At 41.6% G+C, this 24,233-nt stretch overlaps 1 protein-coding gene across 2 annotated transcripts in view; it reads right to left on the reverse strand.

Moving 5' to 3' along the window:
• The window catches only part of Wdr70 (WD repeat domain 70), a 239,948-nt gene that overhangs the window by 44,760 nt on the left and 170,955 nt on the right, over positions 1–24,233 (reverse strand). For both annotated transcript variants that reach the window (XM_087618324.1, NM_001013909.1), the window contains exons 11-13: positions 7,102–7,201; positions 5,046–5,130; positions 3,477–3,615 (exon numbers count right to left, since the gene is read on the reverse strand). In XM_087618324.1, coding sequence (XP_087474450.1) covers positions 3,477–3,615; positions 5,046–5,130; positions 7,102–7,201 — 324 coding nt within the window. The remainder of the gene's footprint in view (positions 1–3,476; positions 3,616–5,045; positions 5,131–7,101; positions 7,202–24,233) is intronic.

Here is a 24,233-nt window from a genome sequence, read left to right on the forward strand (position 1 = left end):
AGAATTATACTGTGAAAATGGCCATTCTACAATCAATGCAATCCTAACCAAAATTCCCTTCTTATTATTCATGGAAAAAAAGCCCCAAATTTATGTGAAACCACAAAAGAGCCCTTAGCTAGTTAAAGCAATCCTGAGGGAAAAAACAAACAAATAAAACTGGAGGGATTACAGTTTCAGACCTGAAGACACTACAGAGCCACAGTAATGCGGACAAACGCCACTGGCAGAAATGACCCGCCGACTAACAGAACTAAATAGAAGACTGAAACACGAGAACGCATAGCTGCGGCCCTTTTAACATGTGGGGGAAAGACAGAATCTACGAATGGAGCTGGGACACTGTGTACAGGGGCATGAGGGTGGGAGGTGGGGAGCACACAAGAGCACCACAAAGGAGGCGTCCAAAAATAACAGCACAGGCATTGTAAATGTACACAGACACTGTTGAATGGAGTAACACAACAAAAGCTAGACACGTGCCACCTCCTACTGAAGGAGCTACCAGTCTCTACGGTGAGTCCACACTGGACACAGAAAGGAAAACACTCAACTGTGGCGTGAAGAGAACAGAAGTAGAGTAAGATTTCTTAATTGTTTCAAATGAAACACACTTGTTTCATTTTATCATTATTGTTGCAGTGGGCATGTACACATGATATACCATGGAGTGCACGTACAAGTCAAGAAATGACTTGTGGATGCCATTTTCTCCCTGCCACTTTATGTGGGTTCCAGGAATTGAACTCAGGTCACAGCTTGTATAACAAGTGCTCTTATCCACTGAGCCATCAAGCTTGCCTGCACCTGCTGTATTTACAAGGCTAATTTTGGACAAAGATTATAGGTCACAAACAAACAAACAAAGGCCTTTCTAAGCTGTGTGGATTTGTCCTTGTCTCAATGGTTCTCTCTGTCTATTCAAACGGTTCTGAAAAACTGCTTCTTAGTTCTTCCAACGTAACTCATCGTAATATATATTTTACTTAGGGAACCTTTTCCTTGTTAATGTCTCTTGATCTGCTTACTCCTCTTGTATACTATTGCTTAAGGGTAATCGTTTCAATATCCTATCAAATCCATAAGGAACCAACATTTCACGATGAGTTATAAATGATTCTTCCAAAACTATATACTTTTTCTTATGTGCTAAATTAATTTATCTGTAGTAAGAACCTATATACAAAACATGATTAAAAACTTAAATTTTCAGATCAACAATAGTGTTCAGTGTCTTTCCTAAAAGTGCAGATATATAGGTAAATACATAGATTTGTTTTGGCAGCAAGGTTTCATGGAGGCCAGACTGACCTCAAACTCCATGTACTGCTGAGGATGTCCTTGAACTCCTGGACTTCCTGCCTTCACCTAAAACTTAAGTGCTGGAATCATAGGCATTCACTACCACATCCAGTTTATACCATTCAGTTCTGGGTACTGATCCCAACGATCCATGCATCTACATAGGCACACTACTAACTGAGCTCTATCCCTAGTTCCAAGATAAATTATTATCTCAGAGAACACCCACTAAGGTTCGAAATAAGAAACCTTATTTCAGGGGCTGGAGGGAGAGATGGCTTGGTAGTTAACAGCACTGGCTGCTCTTCCAGAGGACCCAGGTTCAATTCCCAGCACCAATATGGCAGATCACAACTGTCACAACTCCAGTTCCAGGCAATTGGATACCCTCACACCAATGCACATAAAAGAAAGTTAAATAAATTATGAAGAAAACCATTTCATATACAAATGTTCATCAATCTTATAAATCTAACCCTTTCGTTTCAACAAGAGTAAATAAGTAAACAACTCTAAAACTCAGGTCCAAATATGTCATTCCTTGTTTTAAAAAAAAAAAAAGGCCACAAAATAAAATAATTTATTATGATATTCGACTTCAACTCACTATTCCTAATTTTAAATGCCTTTGTCCTGTCTTACCCCTCAAAGATACAACTTTGTTTTACATTACACATTACTGTACTTTTCAAAAGTTATCTATGCAGCAGATCCCAAGGATTCCGCAGTGAGGAAAACAATGTTTCTACACGCATGTGATTCATAACCTGGTCGAAGACACGAAGAACAAAGAAGCATATAACATGAAGTGAAGAGAGTCCCACAGGGAGAAAGGCGGCAGTGAGAACACGGTAGGACAGTCTGTTCTTCCAGCATGGCTAACGTGCAGGCCTACCTGCACTTCCTTAATTTACTTATAGTTAAACTTACTTACAACTGGAAAACACCACACCACAAATACTTTAAAATGTACGATCATTTAAGTTGGCCACATCAGAAATACTCAACTATAACAATTTTACATTTTTAAGATTTTATGAGATTTCATGCAATGGATGCTTAAGTTTTACTTTTTGAGATTAAAGTTGATGGAATCATTTTTTTCTCTTTGATCCTAGTGTTTTTTGTTGGCTCTCAGATGTACCACCAAGACTGTATCACAAGCACTAGCAAATTTCAAATTATGTCACGCTATCAGGCTTCATGAGTGCTCGCTTCAGCAGCACATGGACTTCACGAAACCTGAATGCACATGCAGAGTCTGCCTCTGCTTCTACCACTCCGTGGCCTTACTTGTAACATCCAAAGCCTACCGTGGCCTACACACTACAACTCTACAGTAATACTGGACATTAGGGACAGGAGCTTTGTGCTGCTGCTATCAGCACGGTTGTTCTACTGTTAGAGTCACTAAGTGTGTGTGTCTCAACTGTTTACAGAGAGCTGAAACAACTGGAGAAGGCAACAGAAGAGCACTGTGCCAAAGAAAAGGACACAGCATTACTGCCCTGTTTCACATGCAGAAAATACACCAAATACATCAAATACGCCTTCCAAGAATGTACATTTCTTCTCGGAAGCGTCATCACTACTCCAATCCCAGTGGTTCCAGTCTCAGGACTCACGTGTGGAAATGGATGAGAATGAATGAACGCTAATATTTAATGTTCATTTAAGTATGCATAGAAAACCAGAGGTTCTGGGTCTTTTTAAAAACTGTGTCAGAGTTAAATATAAATGTTTTAAACATCCAAATACTCAAAGCTATTAAGTTCACTGGAAGGTAAGCCTTTCTTTATTGCTATGACCGTCACATGCAGGGTCCTTTCAAAGATTTAAAGATGAACTTCCTTCTGTCAGTTCATAAGCTTTCTCAATTGCTCAGAAATACACAAGATGTGAGCCGCTCTTCCTACATACTGCATGACTACCAATCTCATCCTTCTGTACTAAAGTCTGAGCCAGTGGAAAGCACTGGGTTGGGGGAAGGGATGGTGTAGATCAGTCGGTCTACAAGGTCCTAAAAAGTCTTATGGAGAGGAAAAAAAAAAAAAAACACCTACCATTAGACTGTAAAGCCAGAATTTATGTTCTATTGAAAACAAAACAAAACAAACATCAGATGCAAACTTCACCTCATTCTCAAGACCAGGAAGAAAACAGAAGATACGTACCGCATCTGTGATGTGGATTTCATACACCCTTTGGAAAGTCCTGCGTTCAAAGAAGACAAGTTTGCCACTGCCACATCCCCTTTGAACAGAGGTACCGGTAACTATGAGCTTATCGTCAGGACTGAAACAGCAGTCGGTCCTACACACAGAAGAGCTGGTAAGTATAAACTCATGGCTCTAACACAGCAGTGCAGTGCAGTGATGATAAGTAAATTAAAACACAGAAACATCCCCACCAAAGAGCTAATGCCTAATCCGACTTAGACACCAGCATTTTAAACAACTGGCTTGATCATCACAATAATGCTATGCGGTAGGTGTTCTCCTCACTGTACGAATGAGGAAGCGAAGACAGAGAGGTTAAATAAGCCTCGCCCAGTGGCACACAGGATGAAACTTTTAGGACTCAAATGTAAGTGGTCTGACTGCAGAATCTTTGCTCTCAACTTCTACATTATGACATGTTTTAATGTAAAAAGAGGGTGAGAAACACTCAATCCAGAGTACCCACAGACAGACAGACATATCTGATAAAGTTCTGGCCACTCCTGAACTACCTGTACTGCCATCACCACTATCACCTTCCAAAAGTCAGTGATATCAAGCCAAGCATGGTGACAGAAGAAAACTGCACTGCGGGGAACAAGCTGTAGTCTTTGATGCCACGGGTTTCATTTTAGGGGCTGTGGCCACTTAATTGTGAACAATCTACATTTTATTCAAAGAAGTTATGTAGTATGTACTGTTTTAGCAGGTGTGATGGCTCAAAAAAAAAAAACCCTCTTGTGTCTGTGCTATATTGAGGTTTGTTGCTGGGTTTGTTATTAGCTGACGATGCCACCGGCGGTGGCTGGACCGGAGTGGGCGTGCTACCACCACACAGTGTCTCTTATTTGATGTTTCTATTACCTTCATTACCCTCCCTGTTGGTCATTATTTAACACAGATGTAAAGTTTTGCTTCTTCCAAAATAGAAACCGTTTCCTAGGCACCAATTATAGGACTTAGAGGTTAAATCCCACCTCAGCTGCCTCAGAATAATCTTTGAAAGCTTCAGTTGCCAAACTTAGTAAACTGGAGATAATAGCGTTTGGCCATTCCAGACAAGACAGAGTGAATGACAAAAGGACTTCTGTGCACACATAACAAATATACACCAAAATCATGAATAGACATCATCTGTCTCCAAAACAAATACACAAAATTAAAAAAAAAAAACCCAACACTTCTCAAGTCCCTTCCCTAGAAAATTTAAAATACTTGATGCAAGGTAACACTAAAGCAATTTCTTTTCCATTCTCTTTTGCTATCTAAAAAACAAATGTGCTACTTGTGGGGCTGGAGAGATAAGTCAATGTTTAAAAGCACCGGCTGCTCTTCCAAAGGGCCTAAGTTCAATTCTCAGTATTCATTGGATAGCTCACAAGCATCTGTAACTCCAGTCCCAGGGGAACTAATGCCCTCCCCTAGCCTCCTAAGGTCCCAGACACACACACACATGTGCTACACAGGCATAAATACAGGCAAAACATTCACACACACACACACACTGAAAAGAATATGACTTACATTGGGAACAAGGTAGGAAGGTCTGAGGCTGAAAATAACGGCTTATTAAATTGCCGGACATCCCATAATTTTAATGTATCATCACCTAATTGGGAATAAATGAGTAAAAAGACAAGTCAGTTTCATACAAAAGATCTCATGCCAGCTTGAGGTTTGCCCGATACTACATAACTATAAAGAAGGGGGTGGTGGAGAGAAGTAGAGAAAAGCAGATAGAGGGGAAGGAGGGAGAAACCCATGCACCTAAGCACATTTCCCCTTTTTACTGTTTAGGGAGTTTGAAAATGCAGTAACAGTTGCAAAGGTAGTATAAAATTAAATGACGGTACGTTATCCTCCCAGCAATGACTTTCTGGATTGATCAGCATCTGCCAGCCACTCTAGAGAATGTGCACCAAAGCACCGCACTGCAGCAGATGGCAGCCCCCTGTGCTATGCTGAGTATAGCCTGCTTTCTTGGGAGGCCTTAATTTAAGAACCAGCAAGACTGAAAATAGTTCAGCTCACAGCGGATGATTTTTCCCATTAGTATGTGGGTAGAACGCTCCATCAACACTAATGATTAGGCCGTGGTATTCCTACTTGTGGCTTTTATTCTTCATTTTGCTGGGAAAGTACAACTTTCCACGATACTTAGAGAGTGATGAACATTCTTTTAAGCATAGTGTTTTTATATTTCTAGAGAGCTACTCACAAACCCCTGACTAGAACAAGAGCCAAGCTCAAGTAATGTCTTTGCTGTCCTTTGTCCCCAGTGCCCATGGCCTAAGTCTGGCCTCAGTCCTTTGGGTCCAATAAGGAACCAGGATCAGCTGTGATTGAGAGTGGAGAGTTAATAAAACCCCTTCTGTCCCCAGGGACTCTTCCTCTGAAACCTGACTTTGTGCAGGGACTAATCCATTACTTGTTGAACTCACAATTTGTACTCTAAGAACTTCATAAACTTCACTTTGGGAATGTTACCATATTGTAACAAGTGAGTTCACAGAAAGATCCTCCGCCAGGCCCTATACCGTATCATCACAGGCTGCCCCAGTTGTTATTCATCCCCCTCTATTAACTTTTACCCTTGTGAGGTGGATATAGCAAACAAACCAGAACAACCAACATGCAACCAGGTCAGTATATATAAGCCGACAATACAATAATATAGAATAAAACATAGCAGAAACTCAGCCCTGCAATACAAAACTGTATCAGTGTTTAAACTCAGAAGAGGGGCACACACCAATGGTCAACAAACAGGATCTGAGTAGAATGATAGAATAGGAGAGAACAAACAAAGGAATATGTCTGGGCATGTGGACATAACATTTGTGCAACAACCCGCATGTGAAGGAAATGGGAATCAAGAGTTCGAGGCCAACCTATTCACTTCCCACCTGAGCTACTTGTAAAGACCCTGACTCAAAGAAATCACAATTTAGATGTGACTCAGTGGTGGAGTATTTGCCAAGAATGTATACACAAAGAATAAAAATATGTGGATGATCATTTACAAAATTTCAAAGACAGAAGCAAAAGCCAGCCACAAAGACCAAATTCCTATTAAATTTGATGCTAAAATAAAAATCTAAATAGGAAAAACATCTAATTTATAAAATCTATTGGTAATTTTTTATTTGTTTCTTTATGCATTAAGCACTTATTTATTGCATGTATGTACAAGAATATGCTTAAGCTTGCATGTAGAAGTCAAAGGACAACTTTGTGGAGTGGTCCTCTCCTGCCATCACACGAGCTCTAAGAACTGAATGAACGTGGGTTGATAGGCTTGACAGCAGGCACTCCAATTGCTGAGGCCATCTTGCAAGTCCAATCAGTAACTTTTGACACAGACATTGTTGCCAAGTTGAAAACACATTTTAATAGTAGTAGTAGTAGTAGTAGTAGTAATGATAATAATAATAATAATAATAATAATAATAATAATAATAATAAACAGGTACAATAACAAAATCACAGTCCCACTAAGCCTTGGGACATTAGTGTGACATCTGTCAAGAGTTAAAATTCTCTTACATATAGGAACACATAGAAAGAACTGTTTACCTACCTCCACGAGAGGCAAGGACATTACCATCATAGGAAAAAGCCACACAGGACGTGTCTGTACCAGGTGCATGAGCCTGTTTATAGTGGAATTTAGGGTGAACCTGTGAGTAAACACAAGCAAAATGTTACCATCTTTTTATATTCAGCTGAGAATAACTCTGTGCAAAGAGCATTTCATTTTATCATTCAGGAAATCATATACATCTTAGGTAAAATACTAATTTCACCTGATTATAGTTTTGTTCCTTTTAAAAAAACCAAAAGGCTTTAACAAATTTTACTTGCTTTAACAAAGAAGAGATAAGTACTGGCAGGAGGCAATATTTGTTTTTAAAAGGTTCAAGTAACATAAAATAACAACTATTTTTGTATTATGCTTTTGAAGCTATTGAGATCATTCCCCCACATTATGTGAGAGATATTTAAATAAAATATCAAATAACCATATTATTTAATACAAAATGCTCATTTTATTCTTAGTATTTTCCAGACATGGTACACACAGTTGTGGCCCTTGGACTAGCTAATGTGCCTATTTATGGTAGATGGTGGTGATGAAGGCATCTCACATAATGCTTAGCATATCCTAGGCACCATATCTACAGTGCTGTTGACAGAGTCCTAAACATATCAACTTCTGAACGTCTCAGTCATGGTGGCATCAAGGAATGACTGTCCTCATACATGCAAAGCAATGGGAAGAAACCCTGTCTACAAGACAACACTACTGGTTGGTTACTGTTGGGTTTCACTGACACTCTGGAAAGACAGGTAGAGTGAGAGAGGAAACCACAGGACTGCTTCTGCAACTTTCAAAGAGGGCAACTCTTGCACCAGCAGAGTGAGCACTGAGCAGTGCACATATTTACAGAGCTCTAGAGATGACATGCTGTCCTCTGGTCAGGGTTCTAGCTGGGAAAATCTGGGACCCTGACACATAACTGGATATTTGGCTAGCTGTCTCAGAGAAAGCTGGTTCTGTAGATACCCTGTCCCCAAACTCTAGGAACTCTCTGCTTAAAGACTCATGTCTAGGAAGATCAAAAACGCTTTGCATCCGAGAAGATGCTGCAAATGTTACCCACTTCCCCAGTAAGACAGCTAATATGATTAGGATCTGCCCCTGCCTCCCTCCTATCCCGGCTGCTAAATCAATAGGTAGGATTAAATCTCAGTATTTCTCGGCTGAGAAGTGTTGGGTCTAATAATGGAGAAACTAAAAGAGCTGCTGGCTAGCAGCTACTGGCAGGGGTGATGGCATATCTTGATTCTGGCTTTGGGAGATGCTTAGTCAAGGGAGCTGGGAGGAAGGACTAGATAAACAGTTCTTTGTGTTAGTCTCGGGTTGGGACCTCCACATTTCACTCCTTCCTTCTTTCTTTCCTAAGGGCCTGAGTCACCCTCTGTACTTGAAGACTATCAGCCTCAACTGGCTCCCTTCCCAGTTTTTCCTTCATTTCCTTTCCCATTTTGGAAATAGATTTCTCAACTGTCTAACCCTGCCCTGGTACCTGCTTCCCAAAGAACCCTAATACACACAGACATTAGGGAGCAAGAAAAGCAGAGGTTAATAAGAGCATGCACTGCCTTGCTGCTTTGGAACTCAGTCATGGGTGAAAAAACATGCATTACCTTCTGAGCTGATCAGAGATATGCCCTCAGTGAAGCCCCTTAAAACAATGGCTGCTTCTCAACATGTGGGTTTCGACCCCTTTGGGTTGAATGATCCTTTCACAGGGGCTATATATCAGATATCCTGTACATCAGATATTTATATCATGATTCATAAGAGTAGCATAATTAAAGTTCTGAAGTAGCAATGAAAATAGTTTTATGGTTGGGGCACAGCAGCATGAAGAACTGGACTAAGGAGTGCAGCATTAGGAAGGCTGAGAACAACTGCTTTAACATCAAGAGGCACGTGGAAGGAAGGCCAAAGTGTGGATGCTTCAGTCCTATTGAGAAGGGAGAACAAAATAATGATGGGAGGTAGAGGGAGGAGGAGGGGAAGGGGGGGCAAGATCAGGTATGGGAGGAGACGGGTGGGGGGGGAGTAGAGGGTCAGGAAATTGAACAGAGGTGTGTAGCAGTGGGGGATGGGGAACTGGAGGTAGCCACTAGAAACTCCCAGATGCCAGGAAAGCAAAAGACTCCCAGGACCTCTTGGGAGGATGGCATTAGCTGAAATACCCAACAAAAGGGTGAGAGAACCTGTAGTGACCATATCCAGAGGTTGGGCACAGCCCCTCGGTTGAGGGATGGGGCTACCCACCCATCTCAAAAATAGAATTGTTCCTGTCTAAAGGAAATGCATGGTCAAAGAGTGGAGCAGAGACTGAAGAAAAGGCTATACAGAGACTGCCTCACCTGGGGATCCATCCCATATACACACACCAAACAGAGACACTATTGCTGATGCCAAGAAGCACTTGCTGACAGGAGCCTGGTATGGCTGCCCCTGAGAGGCTCTGCCAAAGCCTGACCAATACAGATGTTGGATACAAAGCCAACCATCAGACTGAGCACAGGGACCACAATGGAAGAGTTAGGGGAAGAACTGAAGAAGCTGAAGGGGTTTGCAACCCCATAGGAAGAACAACAATATCAACCAACCAGAGCCCCCAGAGCTCCCAGGGACTAAACTACCAAATAAAGAGTACCCATGGAGGGACCCATGGCTCCAGCTACATATGTAGCAGAGGATGACATTATTGGGCATCAATAGGAGGGGAGCCCCTTGGTTCAATGGAGACTCGATGTCCCAGTGTAGGGAAATGCTAGGTGGTTAGGCAGGAGTGGGTGAGTAGATGGGGGAGCTCCCCTTAGAATCAGTAGGAAGGGGGTTGGGGATTGGAGGTTTGCAGAGGGAAAACTGGGAAAGGGGATAACATTTGAAATGTAAATAAATAAAATAACCGGTTTAAAAAAAAAAAAAAGAGGCATGTGGGTAAAGGGTCAAGATGAGTAGCCATCCTAAACCATGTAGCTCTGATTTAACCTCTAGCTAACCACAGGTCCCATACTCAGCCTGGAAGAAACCAGCCATGCTGTCCCAGACAAATACTGTATGGCGCCATACAATTTTCTAAGAAGTTAACATTTGGCCAAACAATATTCACCATAAACTAGTCCTGTTTCCCTTCAGTTCAACTTAACTCTACTTCACTATTCTTTCTACTTTAAATAACCATGGCATTCTTCTTCTGCCTGTTTTGTGCCTACCTATGAAAGTAAGAATTCACTCTAGCACTGTTTGCTAACTCTGGCCACGGTTAGCTTCAGGTAACTATTGTCTCTAGACTTGGTAGTTTGTTTCCAATGAGCATAGCCACTTCTTTTATACATTCTTTGATATCAGGTAAACACGATGCAATATGGATGATTAAAAAGTGAGAGAAGAGACTGCATGAAGACAGCTCATTCAAAGGCATGGAAGAATTCACCTTACAGTGCTTTTTTTTAGATAAACTTTTCCCATATTTTTGCCTTTTATTTCAAGTAAGTCAGAGGCCAATTATTTCTTTCCCAGGCAATAAATGTGAACTCTGGCAACCCCAATGAGACTCTTAGACTACAATATGTTAGCCAACATCATGGTACTTACTTTCACAGAGCAAAAGAAATTTTAAGCACATGAACTTTTGAACATGGAAACAACCTGACAGTTGTTCAAGTTTCTGAGTTCTTCAAATAAAGGTAAGTATGTTCAATACCATGATGTTTTTTCTGTCTATTTTCCCTTCTCTTTTTATTCCTACCTATTGTTGTGATCAAATGTCTAACAAGAAGCAACTTAAGCGAGGGAGAATTTGTCTTGACTCATGATTTAAGAGTACAGCCCATCATGGCAAGGAATCTCCTGGCAGCAGGAGCAGTTCACAGGTGAGGCACTAGGAGCTTCCTCACATCTAGGAGGATGACCATAAAAGACAGGGCAATGCCACCTGGTTTTATTCCTTTTAACCCTTTCATTCAGTCTTATGCTCACATTCTGTCTCTGTCACTGTTCATCATATCTGGAATGGCCCTCCCTCTAAGACACTCCAAAATGTGCCTCATTAATTAATTAATTTCTTAATCAATCAAACAGAATGAAAATTAGAGATCAAACATCTTCCTATTCACGACTGCCTTTTTCTTTCCTTTCTTTTAAAGAAATGATTTAAAGACAGAAGGCATTGATGGTGCTGCAGAGAGGACACAGGGGTTAAGTGACTGCTGTTGAAGCATGAGGATAAATGCTACATGCTGTCCATCAAATGACTGTACCCAACAATGAAGGACACCTAACAGTCCATTTATAAAGCCTCCCTTAAACTGTAAAATGAAATAATGAAAACTTTAGGATCCACATTTCCAATGCAATAACATTTACTGAGAATCCTTTGCACATACAGCAAAGAACTAAAGGTAAGATGTGAGGTTTCCTTGAAATGCTGAACCAGATGGGAGAGGAGAACACATGTACGGCCACTACTCTTTATGCAGCATTTACTAGCTTTAAGTCCATCACTGATCAGGTTTGGGCTGTGACAGAATGCTTAAGTACTGGCCTTGAGCCACTGGTGAGGAGCTCTCGCATAGAGAAGAAGGATGTATTTATGAGCAGGACTGTACTTCCCGGTAGGGTCCTCACTCTCAGTTGAAGAACACTGCTGTAACCACCACACCCCCACAGAAACCAGCACGATTTAGCATTTATCTGTGTTTGGCAAAGGGACAGTCCAGCTTTCATTCACAAACAAGCTATGTCGAAACCATGTGCCTGTTCGGTCATCTCAGACCACGTGACTGCAGTGCATGACTACCTAGGGCTCTATCTGGTGGCCAGCTGGAAGCTGCAGCTACGGGAGCTAGCTCAGCCACTGAGATCTGTGAGTCACAGGCAGAACGTGACGCCAGTGTTCTGGCATCTCTTGGCTCCCCGTGTGCTTGCAACTTGAAATTCAAGGTGTTTACTTTAGTCTATAAAACAAGCCCCTTATGGCTAGGGCAAAGGTTACCTTCCCATTAATCTCCTCTCTTATAAACCCTAGCTGAGATCAGTTGGTATACCAGTTAGGTACTCCAGATTTATGCTTTTGAAATGTGGTTGGGGAAAAAAAAATCCACAAAGAGTTTGTACTTTTAAATTTTCAAGAAAGCATGAAGTGAAACAGCTTGTTTTTTCTTAGACTTTGAGACTATGGGTCATAGCCTTGAGATATACAGAATCATTTAAGTTGGGGATAATGTCTGATTATAATATTTAAATATCTGACATGTATGTTTAAGCGTTCTGATTTTAAGCAAACACAATTTTGATCAGAAAAAAATGGAGTAACCACTACAGACTTACAGAACCTTCTAAAGGTCTCCAAATGAGATATCACTTAAATCACTAGGAGGAATGATTTAAGAACATCCTTCCAGAGACAGTCCGAGAACAGGGTTTCCCAGAGAATGCTGTGTGTAATATCATCGTATTGGAGGGCCACAGCCAAGTAAGCCTGGGAAACTAGAGTTTATTTGCATACCATGGCCTTGTCTTGAAGATTCCCAATACACGTCAGTATATTAAATACCAGAGTCTTTTAAGTAACCGTCCTGGGATAAATCAGCCTCTTTAGTGGTCCCCTAAGTTTGACTATGGAACTGCTTTTTCAGATCACATACACCAGCATGGACTAAACTATACTCTCTGGTTCTTAAGTGGGAAACATGCATCTTGAGCAAGGCTTCGTGGATTTTTCTGGAAAGGACCAAATAGTAACTATTTTAGACTTTGAGAACGTTACAGACCCTGTCATAAGGACATACATCTGCTCAGTAGCACAGACAGACATAGTACACAGAAAAAATGGACAGAAATGAGTGCCAAAAAACAAAACTCCCCAAAACAACATCCACAAAAAAAGACGGCAAACTAGATTTGGCCCCAATCTAGCTGATTTGTGGATTAGAAAAAAATATATAATCTTTAAGGAAAAGCCCTGTGCTTACTAGATCACTGTTAGGCCAAATGAAGGTGTCCCTTGTAATTTAGAAATATTCTTTGTTATACTTGTGGTGGTGGTGGTGATGATGATGATGATGATGATGATGATGATGATGATGATGATGATGATGATGATAAATATGATAATAACAGAAGCTACATTTATCTAACATGTTGCTACTTGGGGCAGCAACACCACAATTGCTAATTTCCTCCTCTAGGAATTACACATAATTATCTCCTTTTGCCAGCAAGACAACTTACCCATACACACACTGTAAGAAACTGTCAGAGCCTCTGGCTCCAGGCTTTACTAATTGAAAATATGTCAGGTTTCCTTCTTTGAGTATGCATGGGACAGTACAGTCCTAATCCCCTCGGTGGATCCAGTCACCTTACAGCCCTAGGATAAGCAGTATAGCAAGAGACTGGTAACAGGAAATAACTGCTCTTCCTTCAAACTATGTAATGCATTACTTCACATTGCTACACTGTTACACCTTCATCAGTCTACAGCAGAAACAAGCTGTCTCTTGTTCAAACTGGGGCAACAAAACTAACATCAAGAACAGCACACACTGCGGCTTGTTCCCTCCCCCTTTCTTTATGGGAGCCAGAATATAGAGATGGTAGCGGTAGCTAATTGGTGGGGTTTATTACTGGTGGGGTTTATTGGGAGCTACACACTGGTGCCGATCAAACCTGCTCAACCTTTGCATCTCCTCGTCAGTGCCTGTGGTGCTGCCAAGGAGAGAACTGGATGCATAATAAGGTGGGACTAGCTAACTGCCCTGGGTCGGGTGGTACACATGCCCTCCTGACACTCAGTTGTAACTAACATGGATTGGGTTGTTGGTGCAGCACCACTCTGGTCCCTTACTAGCTCTTTCTCTCTTGGAACACCCAGGAGAGCTGGTAGATGGAAAGTAGGGAAACGCAGTAAGAATCAAGTGTGAGCACTGCACCCCTTTCTAGGTCTACATAAATTTGGCCCATAAGCAAGCAGTGATGAGCATTTATTCACGATCATATGGAAATCTCTAAAGTAACTTAAAATTTAGCAAACAACAGAAAACAGAGGCTAACAATAAGGAAACCCCACTGTGTGATAGTATTTATTGTAATTTCTCTTCTCGCTCTTCAGTTTGCGGTGGGAACTTACGCTGTCTACTTCTCACAAATACAAATGTGAACATAACGGTGGCTCCCGATTCAGCTCTTTAATTGAAGGGGAACTTGAAAACCGCCATGCCAACGCCGGAAGCACAGTGCCATGGAATGACCTGCCTAGACAGGAGGGAAAGCCCGTCGGTGCCCCCTTTGATGTCCAGCTGCCTGAGATTCACTGGCAGCCGACCTTCAAAGAGAGCCGATGCTTCCTTCCCTCAGCCTGGCCGCCAAGCTTCCCGGGCAGCTGGGCGACTTAGCCACTCTCTGCCCAGCTGTCTGTGAACTCTGGCAGTCAGTTCAAGTGAGGAATAGTGGGGTGGTGGAGAAGTGGGGGCGGGAGAAGGAAGAGAGAAGGCGGGTGGCCGGCCCAGTGGCGCCAGCGAAAGGAGGATGCTGGGGTTTCCTGGGAGTCAACCTTATCAAAGTCAGTCAAAAGACCACGCTTCCAAAGAGAGTACAATCCAGCTATGCTACCAAGCAACCTGCCAGGGACCAGAGAGATTTCAAATCTGCATTCTTACCGATACTAAGTAAAGCTTAAGTGTGCCCTTCAAAACTCTGGTCTGGTTCTTGCAGAAAAAAAAGTCTACTCTCGAAATGGGGATACGGGGAAATCAAGCCAGATGTCAATCATCAGAAATGTACAGTCCTTTCCTGATTCTGAATCTCCAGCAGTGTGAGGTCAATGCGTCTTGAGGATGTTGGGGGGCTGTTTGTTTTGTGACAACCCTCTGTTCCCCTGGCAGCCAATAGCTGGAACAACTTTTTTGAGCCTGTACAGTAGATGCCTGGGGAAGATTGGCTCCTTTCACATAAACACCACCATTGTACAATGATGTTTATCCTCAGGGACTGCGTCCTAGACACGGAGTGTTATCCGCTACAGGTACAAAATGGATGCTAGGTGAAAACAAACTCAAAAGTAGTCTAACCAAGAACAAAAACAAGATGTCTTAAACCATAGCTGAGTGGAAGGAGAACATAAGACTGAGTATAGAACTAGAGAAAAGACCTGCAGTTTAGAGCTCTCTCTAAGATAAAGGGGGTGGGGGTATTAAGAGCTGGTGGGAGAGCAGATTATAAATTCTATGAAAGACTTTCTCTAATATATTACAACCTGAATAGAAAAGAAATGCATGGGTGAGCTGCTCCTGTACACTATGACAAGATGAAGAAAAGACCTAAACAGTCAGATAGATGAATTAGCTCATTAAGTTACTAGCTACAACTTCTCCCCAATGAAAACCATAACCAAGCAACCAGCTTTCAGATTGTCAATATTAAAGACATACAATCCAAAACTCATTATTTAGATTTTAAAATATAATACTAGGTCCATGAGTGGAGTACCAAACAACATTTGCTGAAAGTCGTCCATTGTACAAACACTTGTGTAGTCCTTGCTATGCTAAGGTATGCCAGGTACAGCAGGTAGCATGATGGCTCCTTACTAACAAGGAACTTTAAAACACACCTAGAATAAACCGTACATTGCATACTAGCTTTGGAACACACTGTACATTAAATAACAGCAGTGCAGTAGGATCTGCATGCAGTGTACACCTACCACTGCAGTACAGCGGTGATGGCTTGGGAAGGCAGAAGAGAAAGCCAAAGTACAGGAAATATTGCTGCCCCTGAAGATCAAAATATAAAAGATCCATGGGGTTGGGGATTTAGCTCAGTGGTAGAGCGCTTGCCTAGCAAGCGCAAGGCCCTGGGTTCGGTCCCCAGCTCCGGAAAAAAAAAAAAAAAAAGATCCTGACATGCAGCACAGCGGTTCTGTGGGAGTGCGGGTGGGACTCCACAGTACTGTGGAGACGGACAAAGCGCTAGGGCTCTTCTCATCGTCGGGGGCCTTATTTGCCTTTTCACGGGGCCTGGATTTTCACTCTGTGGGCAATGGTGACAGACCATGTGACCATATCAGGATTTTAAGAGATCACTCTGCTGTGATTAAGAAAAGCAAGCTGAGAGAATGGAGACTGGTCGCAATGAAAGCAGTCCCACTGGGCCTGAGGAGGGCTTGAGTCTGAGCCCTGGAGAAGCAAGGACAGAGCACTTTAAGACACAGTCAGTGGCTTGGGTACAGTCAGTTCTGGTTAACTTGTGAAGGGGATCCAACAAATACAACCTGACATAGACAATGGAAACATAGAGGCGGTGAGGTGGACAAGAGAGAGTCCAGCAAAGCTTGGGGAGAAATGGAGATTCATCGTGACACTTTGGGGGTGGGGGACTGCCAAGATGAGAAGGATGAAAAGAAAGATGTATTTAGAAGTCTGGAATAGCATTAACCTGAAAAACAAAGGCTTCTCAAGTTAGGCTTACAGTCAGAGCACAGGAGGGAAACATAAACGCAGACAGACAGACAGACAGACAGACAGACAGACAGACAGACAGACACACACACACACACACACACACACACACACACACACACACACAAACACTATAGAGTTCCAGCATAAAACAGAAAATAAGTACTGCTTTAAAAGTATAATGTAAAAGTCGAATCATCCTTTCCTTGTCTCTAGAAATTGTTACAGAGTTAAAGGGATTAAATGCACATTTTTGCCCCCAAATCAAAGATGTGATCAGTGTAATACAATTTCAATTTATTAGCGCTATTAAAAAAATTACCTCCCTCATTTTTAAAATGTACTGTTTGTTACAGAAAATGCTCCTGTATGAATTAAAAATTAGAATAGCAATATTTTGTTTATTCTAAGCATTGTGTTAATTTAAAATTAAAAAACTAATAGAATAACATAAAAATATTTGGAAATTATACATTAATTATAAATACTACATAGCTCAAAAAGGAATCACAACAGAAAATCCCCCTTAGGGGGATTCCCATGAGATCAGTGTTCACAAGGGACAAAGAGATCCGCATTGCTGTTCCTCTCCTGAGCCCAGTCAGACTGGGAGACCTGCCAGACAAGAAGAGGGCCACCACCAGGAGCCAAACATGCTGGCACCTGAAGACTGAACATTTCCAGAGAAAGCCAAAAGTAACAACTAAGACCTCAATAAATAACTGACCACTGAAATAAACAAAAACACAACTAAAGGACACTTTTTAAAACTATGCAACTAATAGTAGAAAGCCATTAGGATGCTATCATGATGAGTAGGAGATCAGCCCAGACAAACGCATCTGTGCTGTTCCTCAACTGCAGTCATATTGTTTTACAAACACCCAAGAAGAACTGACAAGCTGCTTTCTCCTGTAAAGGGGAGCATTTTAATATTTGCTGCTACCCAGGAAAAATTCACCATACACTTTATTCTCAAAAAAAAATGATATAAGGGCCTCCTAAATTGTTTTCTGAGAACTAGCTGCAGGCAGCCCAATGAATGAATTGTGCACAGATCATTGAAGCTTTCTCCTGCTAGTAGAAAACAAAATTACTATAACAAGAACCTTCTGGTAAATAGGCACCAATTACCCCAAAGGTAAGACTACCGAGGCCCTTTGTAGGAATAACCTCTTACACACTGTATAAAAGCATCACCTGCCAATAAAAATCTAGTGGGCAATAAGCTGTGGCAGGACTAGAAGGGAAGACCATCCAAAGAGAGGAACACTGAGAAAGAGCAAGATGAGAAGATTCGCCACCCAGACTCAGAGGAGGTTGGCCATCTGAAGCTGAGGAGAGGTAAGCGGCAACATGGCAGATATAGAATGTTATAAACAGGGTACCTGAGTTACCAGCTAGTTGTGGAAACAATCCCAGCTTAAGGCCTAGCCATTTATTAATAAGCAATAAACCTCTGTGTGATTATTCGGAAACTGGGGCATGAGAGGAAAGGCCCACTGTTACACTCCTTATTCAGACTGCCTTTGAAATGGTCTCTGGAAAAACAGGAGCACACTAAAACTGAGACATTTGATTTTCTATCAAAATAAAATGGGTCGCAAACCCGGGATTACAAGTGGCTGTATGGATGGATGGACAGTCAAATTCTCCAAAATAAATAAGTAGAACTTTTGAGCATTTGTGAATTTCCATATTACTCATTAAATCAAACATTAATTTATCCATTCTCCAAACACGTGGAGTACCTAAGCACTTCTGAAGCCAGGGCTAAAGAGGGCGCCTATGTGGCAGAATCCACAAGGGAGTTGCATGACAAGCAGGGGTTCACACAACTGCCTAGGCAAAGGAAGAAGTGGCCTAATTCTGCCTGAGAGGATCTGAAGAATACCTATTGTCTTAGTCACTACTTAGTTCTACCACCAAGAAGAGACACTCTGACCAAGGCAGCTAGCTCTTACAAATCATCTCATTTGGGGCTTGCTTACAATTTCAGAGGTTTAGTCCATTAGCAACACCAAGGCAGGCACTGGCTTAAAGCTACATCATGACCCATAGGCAAAGAGAGATAAAGCACTGGGCTTTTGAATCCTCAAAGCCTTCCCCAGTGAAATACTTCCTCCAGCAAGACTGTATCTTCTAATCCTTTCAAATAGTTCCTCTCCCTGCTGAACAAGCACTGGAACATATGAGCCTGTAGGGGCCATTCTTACTCAAATAACTACAATGACTGTATGCGATGAAATAATGACTGTACACAGCCATTATGTACAGAAAAGGGTAAAATGTACTCTAGACAAAGGTAACAGTAGCTCTCTCCCTTTTTTAAAAAAATTTTGAGACTATAACATAACCAAAAACAACTCTCCCTTTCCTCCCTTCAAGCCTTCCCATGTACCCCTTCCCACTACTGCTCAACTTCATGGCCTCTTTTTTCATTAATTGCAAGTGTGTGTGTGTGTGTGTGTGTGTGTGTGTGTGTGTGTGTGTGTGTGTGTGTCTGTGTGTCTGTGTGTGTGTGTGTGTCTGTGTGTCTGTGTGTCTGTGTGTCTGTGTGTGTCTCTGTGTGTGTCTCTGTGTGTGTGTGTGTCTGTGTGTGTGCGTGTCTCTGTGTGTGTGTGTGTGTGTGTGTGTGTGTGTGTGTGTGCGCGTGCGCGCTCCCAAACATACCCTGCTCAGGAATACTATTTTCTATGACAAGGAATAGAAAGAATAGTGTATTGAGATACAATAAGTAATCGTTCAGTAGCCTGCTATTAGAGCTCTTTTCACAATTATCTAGGCCTAGAAAATTAGGCCTAAGTCTTGCGTTTCGACTTACAAGGTACCTACTATGAATGTGCCTTTGTAAAACAGCGATTACAATGCTTTGTGGAGTAATGAGGACACCTGAACCTAAACAGTTTCTATCGTCAACATAAATACCAATTGTTAGCCAAATTAACCTATTTGGGTGATTTAAAACTTATCCACATTAATTTTTTAAACAAAGTGACTTACCTAAACAGAAACAAATTAACCAGAGTGGGTTTCCTGTCAATTCTCTACATGACTTCTAGTCTAATTCCTGTTTGAAACTCATCTCTTGGATAAATACATTACTTATATAACTTCAGTGAGAACTCCATGAAACAATTAAATTGTGCTAAGCCATGACGAGTGTCATGAAAGGGTGTCCTGGAAAATCAGGCAGTCATCAATCAAAAGATATCCCTTTAAACTTGGGATGAGACAGAGGCTGCTGCTCCCCTGTAACACCTAACTGCCTGCTCAGTAACACTACCACAGAAGCAGTGGATTCAGGAGCACACAGGACACTGTGCCAGGACCAATAGAACCACAGAGGATTATGAAAGGGTTCCTGATGGATGCCAGATCACTCAACCTTACAAAGATGACCAAATGCATACAACTGTGAAGGATCAAACCACAATATACAATAGTAACCATAAGGCAGTATTCATTCTTATAAGTACATTCCCTGCTTGAGCCCTTACAACATTTTATTTTAAATTCATAAATCCCCATTTCACAAGTGAGAAATATATAGTTAGACACAATTAATTTGAAATGTAAACCTATCCAGTTTGATTCTGATGTCTGATCTCTTATGTAAAATGGATGGAAAATGTTTAGAGTAATTAAAGAAAGCACCATCATTTCTTTCCCAGGACACAGATCCCACTGTGCCTAGGCCTTGAAGGAAAATAATTGCCCATAAATGTGGGAGGAGCTGTTGAGACTAAGGAAAGTACTCAGTCAGAGGTACTGTGGAAAGTACTAAGTCAGAGGAACCACATGGCATGACTAAAAACATTACTTGGGTAACACAGAACATAGAATGTAAAGCAGGAAGATTAGCAATAGGATTACAGGGCCTTGACAGGGCCGTTGGGACTGCTGCACTGACTGGCTAACAGACTTGAACTCCAATAACTTTCTTGTCCTGGGGTCTAATCAGGGGAGCTATTCTTAGCTTCTAACTCTCATCCAATGTTTAGCAGCAGGCTTTCTTTCTTTTTAAAATTTTATTTTTATTGGATATTTTATGTATTTACATTTCAAATGTTTCCCCTCCCCCCAACTCCCCTTCCCTTCCCCTGCTTCTAGAAAGATGTTCCCACTCCCACCCACCTACACCCACCCACCGACACCCACCCACCCACCCACTCCCACCTCAACAGCCTTACATTCCCCTACACTGGGGAAATAAGCCTTCACAGGACCAAGGGCCTCTCCTCCTATTGATGCCAGACAAGGCCATCCTCTGCTACATATGCGGCTGGAGCCATGGGTCCTTCCATGTGTACTCATTGTTACCCAGAGCTCCCAGGGACTACAGCATCAGGCTTTCTAAATCAGCAGGAGAGGAAGCTATACAGGGATAAAGGCCCCCTCCTTCCCCTTCCAAATTTATTGGCAACCAGCTGGTTAACTCCTCTAGCTCTTTGACCCTATAAAAATAAAAGAACACTGTTGAAGGAAGTGTTGCTGTTTCAAGAAAGGATTTAAGGGATGAGGAAAGGATGGATGGATGATGTATAAGAGGTTAGGAAGACCGGTTTCTTCCTTAAGTAGGAGCTCGGGAACGCAAAGATGCTGGGAACAGTATAATTCCATAGATCAGGAGGCAGAGGCAGGATGATTGCACCAAGTTCAAGGCCAGCCAGAGCTACACAATGAGGCACGTGCACACAGAAACACACACAGCTATATGGAGGTGGTGCATATGTGCACATATACACAGAAAGACAAAGGGGATTTCAGTTATCCATAATGCATAAAATCCCCAAATTACAATCTCACTCCAGTCCAAGCCTTGTTCTCAAGAAAAAGAGTTTATTTCTAATGATAATGGGAATTTTCACCTACACAACTATAGCATCCTCCAATCGATATTCCTAGAATCAAATTTATAATTTTTGCCTCCAATGATGTAAAGCAGTCCTATTCTTGGGTTCCTTGCAAAATGAATCTATTATATTTATAAATCTTTTATAACATTTATTTCTGATATTTTTAGTTATCTGAGTGTGTGCCTGCATAGGGGTATGTGCAAATAAGTGAATGTACTGGTGGAGGCCAGAGGTACTGGAACCCTGACAGCTAGAGTTATAGACAGCTACGAGTTGCCTGACATGGTTCCTAGGAACCAAACTCAGGTTCTCTGGAAGAAAAGCAAGTGCTCTTAATAATTGAACTCTCTTTCCAGCCTCTACCCCAAATTAACCTAAAATACTTTTATCCATCACTAAGTATCTATTTATTTATTCATTTATTTATTATTTTAAGATAAGAAGTTATATGGACTGGACTAGAATAGTGTCAAATTCACATTGTAACACAGGATGGCCTTGACCCCTGATCATCCTGAATCTACCGCACAGGTTTTAGGCTTAGACGTATGCACCACCGTAGTCAATATTATAAGCATTATCTTTGACTCGTACTGAGTTTTCAGTGACAGAATCCAACATACTTCCTTCTAGCAACTATCACAACATCAACTATGAATGAATGTTGATAATAACATGAAAGAAAAATGTCCTATCTTATTGTGGAAGTTTGAATATTCATGGTGCAGGGAGTGTCACTATTCCTTGTTGGGGGAAGTACAATTCTCAGCTCTTTAAGCACCATGCCTACCTGGACACTGCTGCCATGTTTCCTGCCGTGATGATAAAGAACTGAACTTCTGAACCTATAAGCCAGTTCAAACTAAGTGTTTAGAAGAGTTGCCTTGGTCATGGTGTCTCTTCACAGCAATGGAAACCCTAGCTAAGACACTTATTATTCATATACAAAATCCACAATGGATCATTAATGTTAACCGACCCATGCATAACCACAAATTCTACTTCTTCCAAGGCTCCCTTCCTTCACATCAATTTTTATAACCCCAAATAATTAGCAATCTCCAGGCTTTCATTACACCCAGCCCGTGTGTCCGAGCCACACCAATCTTCTGAAAGCTTCTGCAGATACATTAGTTCCACATACACAAACCTTCAGGAGCTGACACTGCACAGGAAGGAAGGAAACACCTAGAGATAATCTGTCTGGTCCCAGTCTATATCCTATGCTTAGTTCCCAGCCTCTCATCGAAAATCCTTAGTCTGGTAACCCAGAATGCCACCTTGTTAGAATAGCCACCCTCCACTCTGTTGTACCTTTTTCCTAAACGATTGAGAACTTGGCTCTTTCTTCCATCCCGTACACTGTACACTTTCTCTTCTAATTTGATTTTTATAAAGTTAGACACAAAAAAACTATACTTTTAAAGAACTTACCAATAAAAATTCACAATGTTAAGCTTCATGTCCCTTCTAAGGGTCATCTCAAACATCACACAGAGTCAACTCAATGTTCCTGATAAAAAATAAATTAATGTCTTCTTAAAGTAAAAACATCCCTTTATTTGGGAAAGCGCAGGGCACAGGCCAGGCCAGGCCAGGCACAGCAAGGGTGCACTTGTGGTCAGAAAGCATCCAGAGGAGTTGGTTCCTTCCCTCCACCACACAGCTTCCAAGACAACCCAGGCTGTCAAGGTCCACAGGTGCCTTACAAGCTGAGCCACCTTGCTGGCCCTAATGCCCCACAGCAAAAGTTTAATAGAATAGGTTGAATTTAAAAGCAATAAATGCTTGGAAATTGAGCTTGCCTCTATGAAGAACTCCTGAGTTTGATTCCCAAGCATGATTTCATTAAGAACAGATGATATGATGATGATATTATTAATAAGAGCAAATTATTGCTTCAAATGATTGTTTTTATGAATGAAACAAGATCGCCTTACTTTTTCCTTTAAAGAAAAGGGCATATTTATTCCAGTCATGACTCAAAATCCCACGAATAACAAACTGCAAAAAGTAGGGCATTCGTTCCACTGTGCTGTTTTCATTGGTTGGTACGGGAGTGGTGCACAGGAGTGGAGGTGGTACACAGCCAATGCTGAGGGCTGACCCAGGACTGAGAACACACTAGAGAATGTGCTAGCCAAGCCACATTCTAGCCCATGGTGATGTTTTATTCAAAGCCAAAGAAAATCCCCAAATTACCAGTTGTGTTCACTGATTCCAGATTACCAAACAGTTATATTAATGTTTTATCTTATAGACAGTTCTCACAGTTGAGCTGCCAAGGGACTGCCACCACAGAACAGCTCTCTTGTGCGCTCTCTCTCTCTCTCTCTCTCTCTCTCTCTCTCTCTCTCTGCTTCTCTCTGTGGAAATTTTTATTTTAAAATTCAAAATTTCTATTATGCAATTTAAGTCAATACAGGAATTACAGGAATTAATCCTAGGTTTTTAAGTGATGGCATCATTCTTTATGGTAGAGCGGCTTCCTAAAGGTAGAGGGAAACAGAAGGAACTTCGACATAAAACCGGGAGGAAACTGGCCATGCTGAGAGTGATTTTTCGGGAATGCACAGAGGAGCTTGGGGCCTGAGCTAAGGTGCTGACAAGACAGGCACGTTCTCCATTCTTAGGGTGCTCACTGCACATCCTGAAGTAATCCGTCCTCTAATTTGGAAGTAAAATGCTTTGCATGCTTATTTAAATTATTTACCATTAGACTTAACTTATTCAAGACAGCTGAGCCCTACCCCTGAGCCTCCCACCATAGATAAAGAATGCAGGCCAGCCCTCCCTCACACACCCA

The sequence above is a fragment of the Rattus norvegicus genome, chromosome 2, assembly GCF_021556685.1.
Source record: "Rattus norvegicus strain SHRSP/BbbUtx chromosome 2, alternate assembly SHRSP_T2T, whole genome shotgun sequence".
In the NCBI taxonomy this organism is placed as follows: Eukaryota; Metazoa; Chordata; class Mammalia; order Rodentia; family Muridae; genus Rattus; species Rattus norvegicus.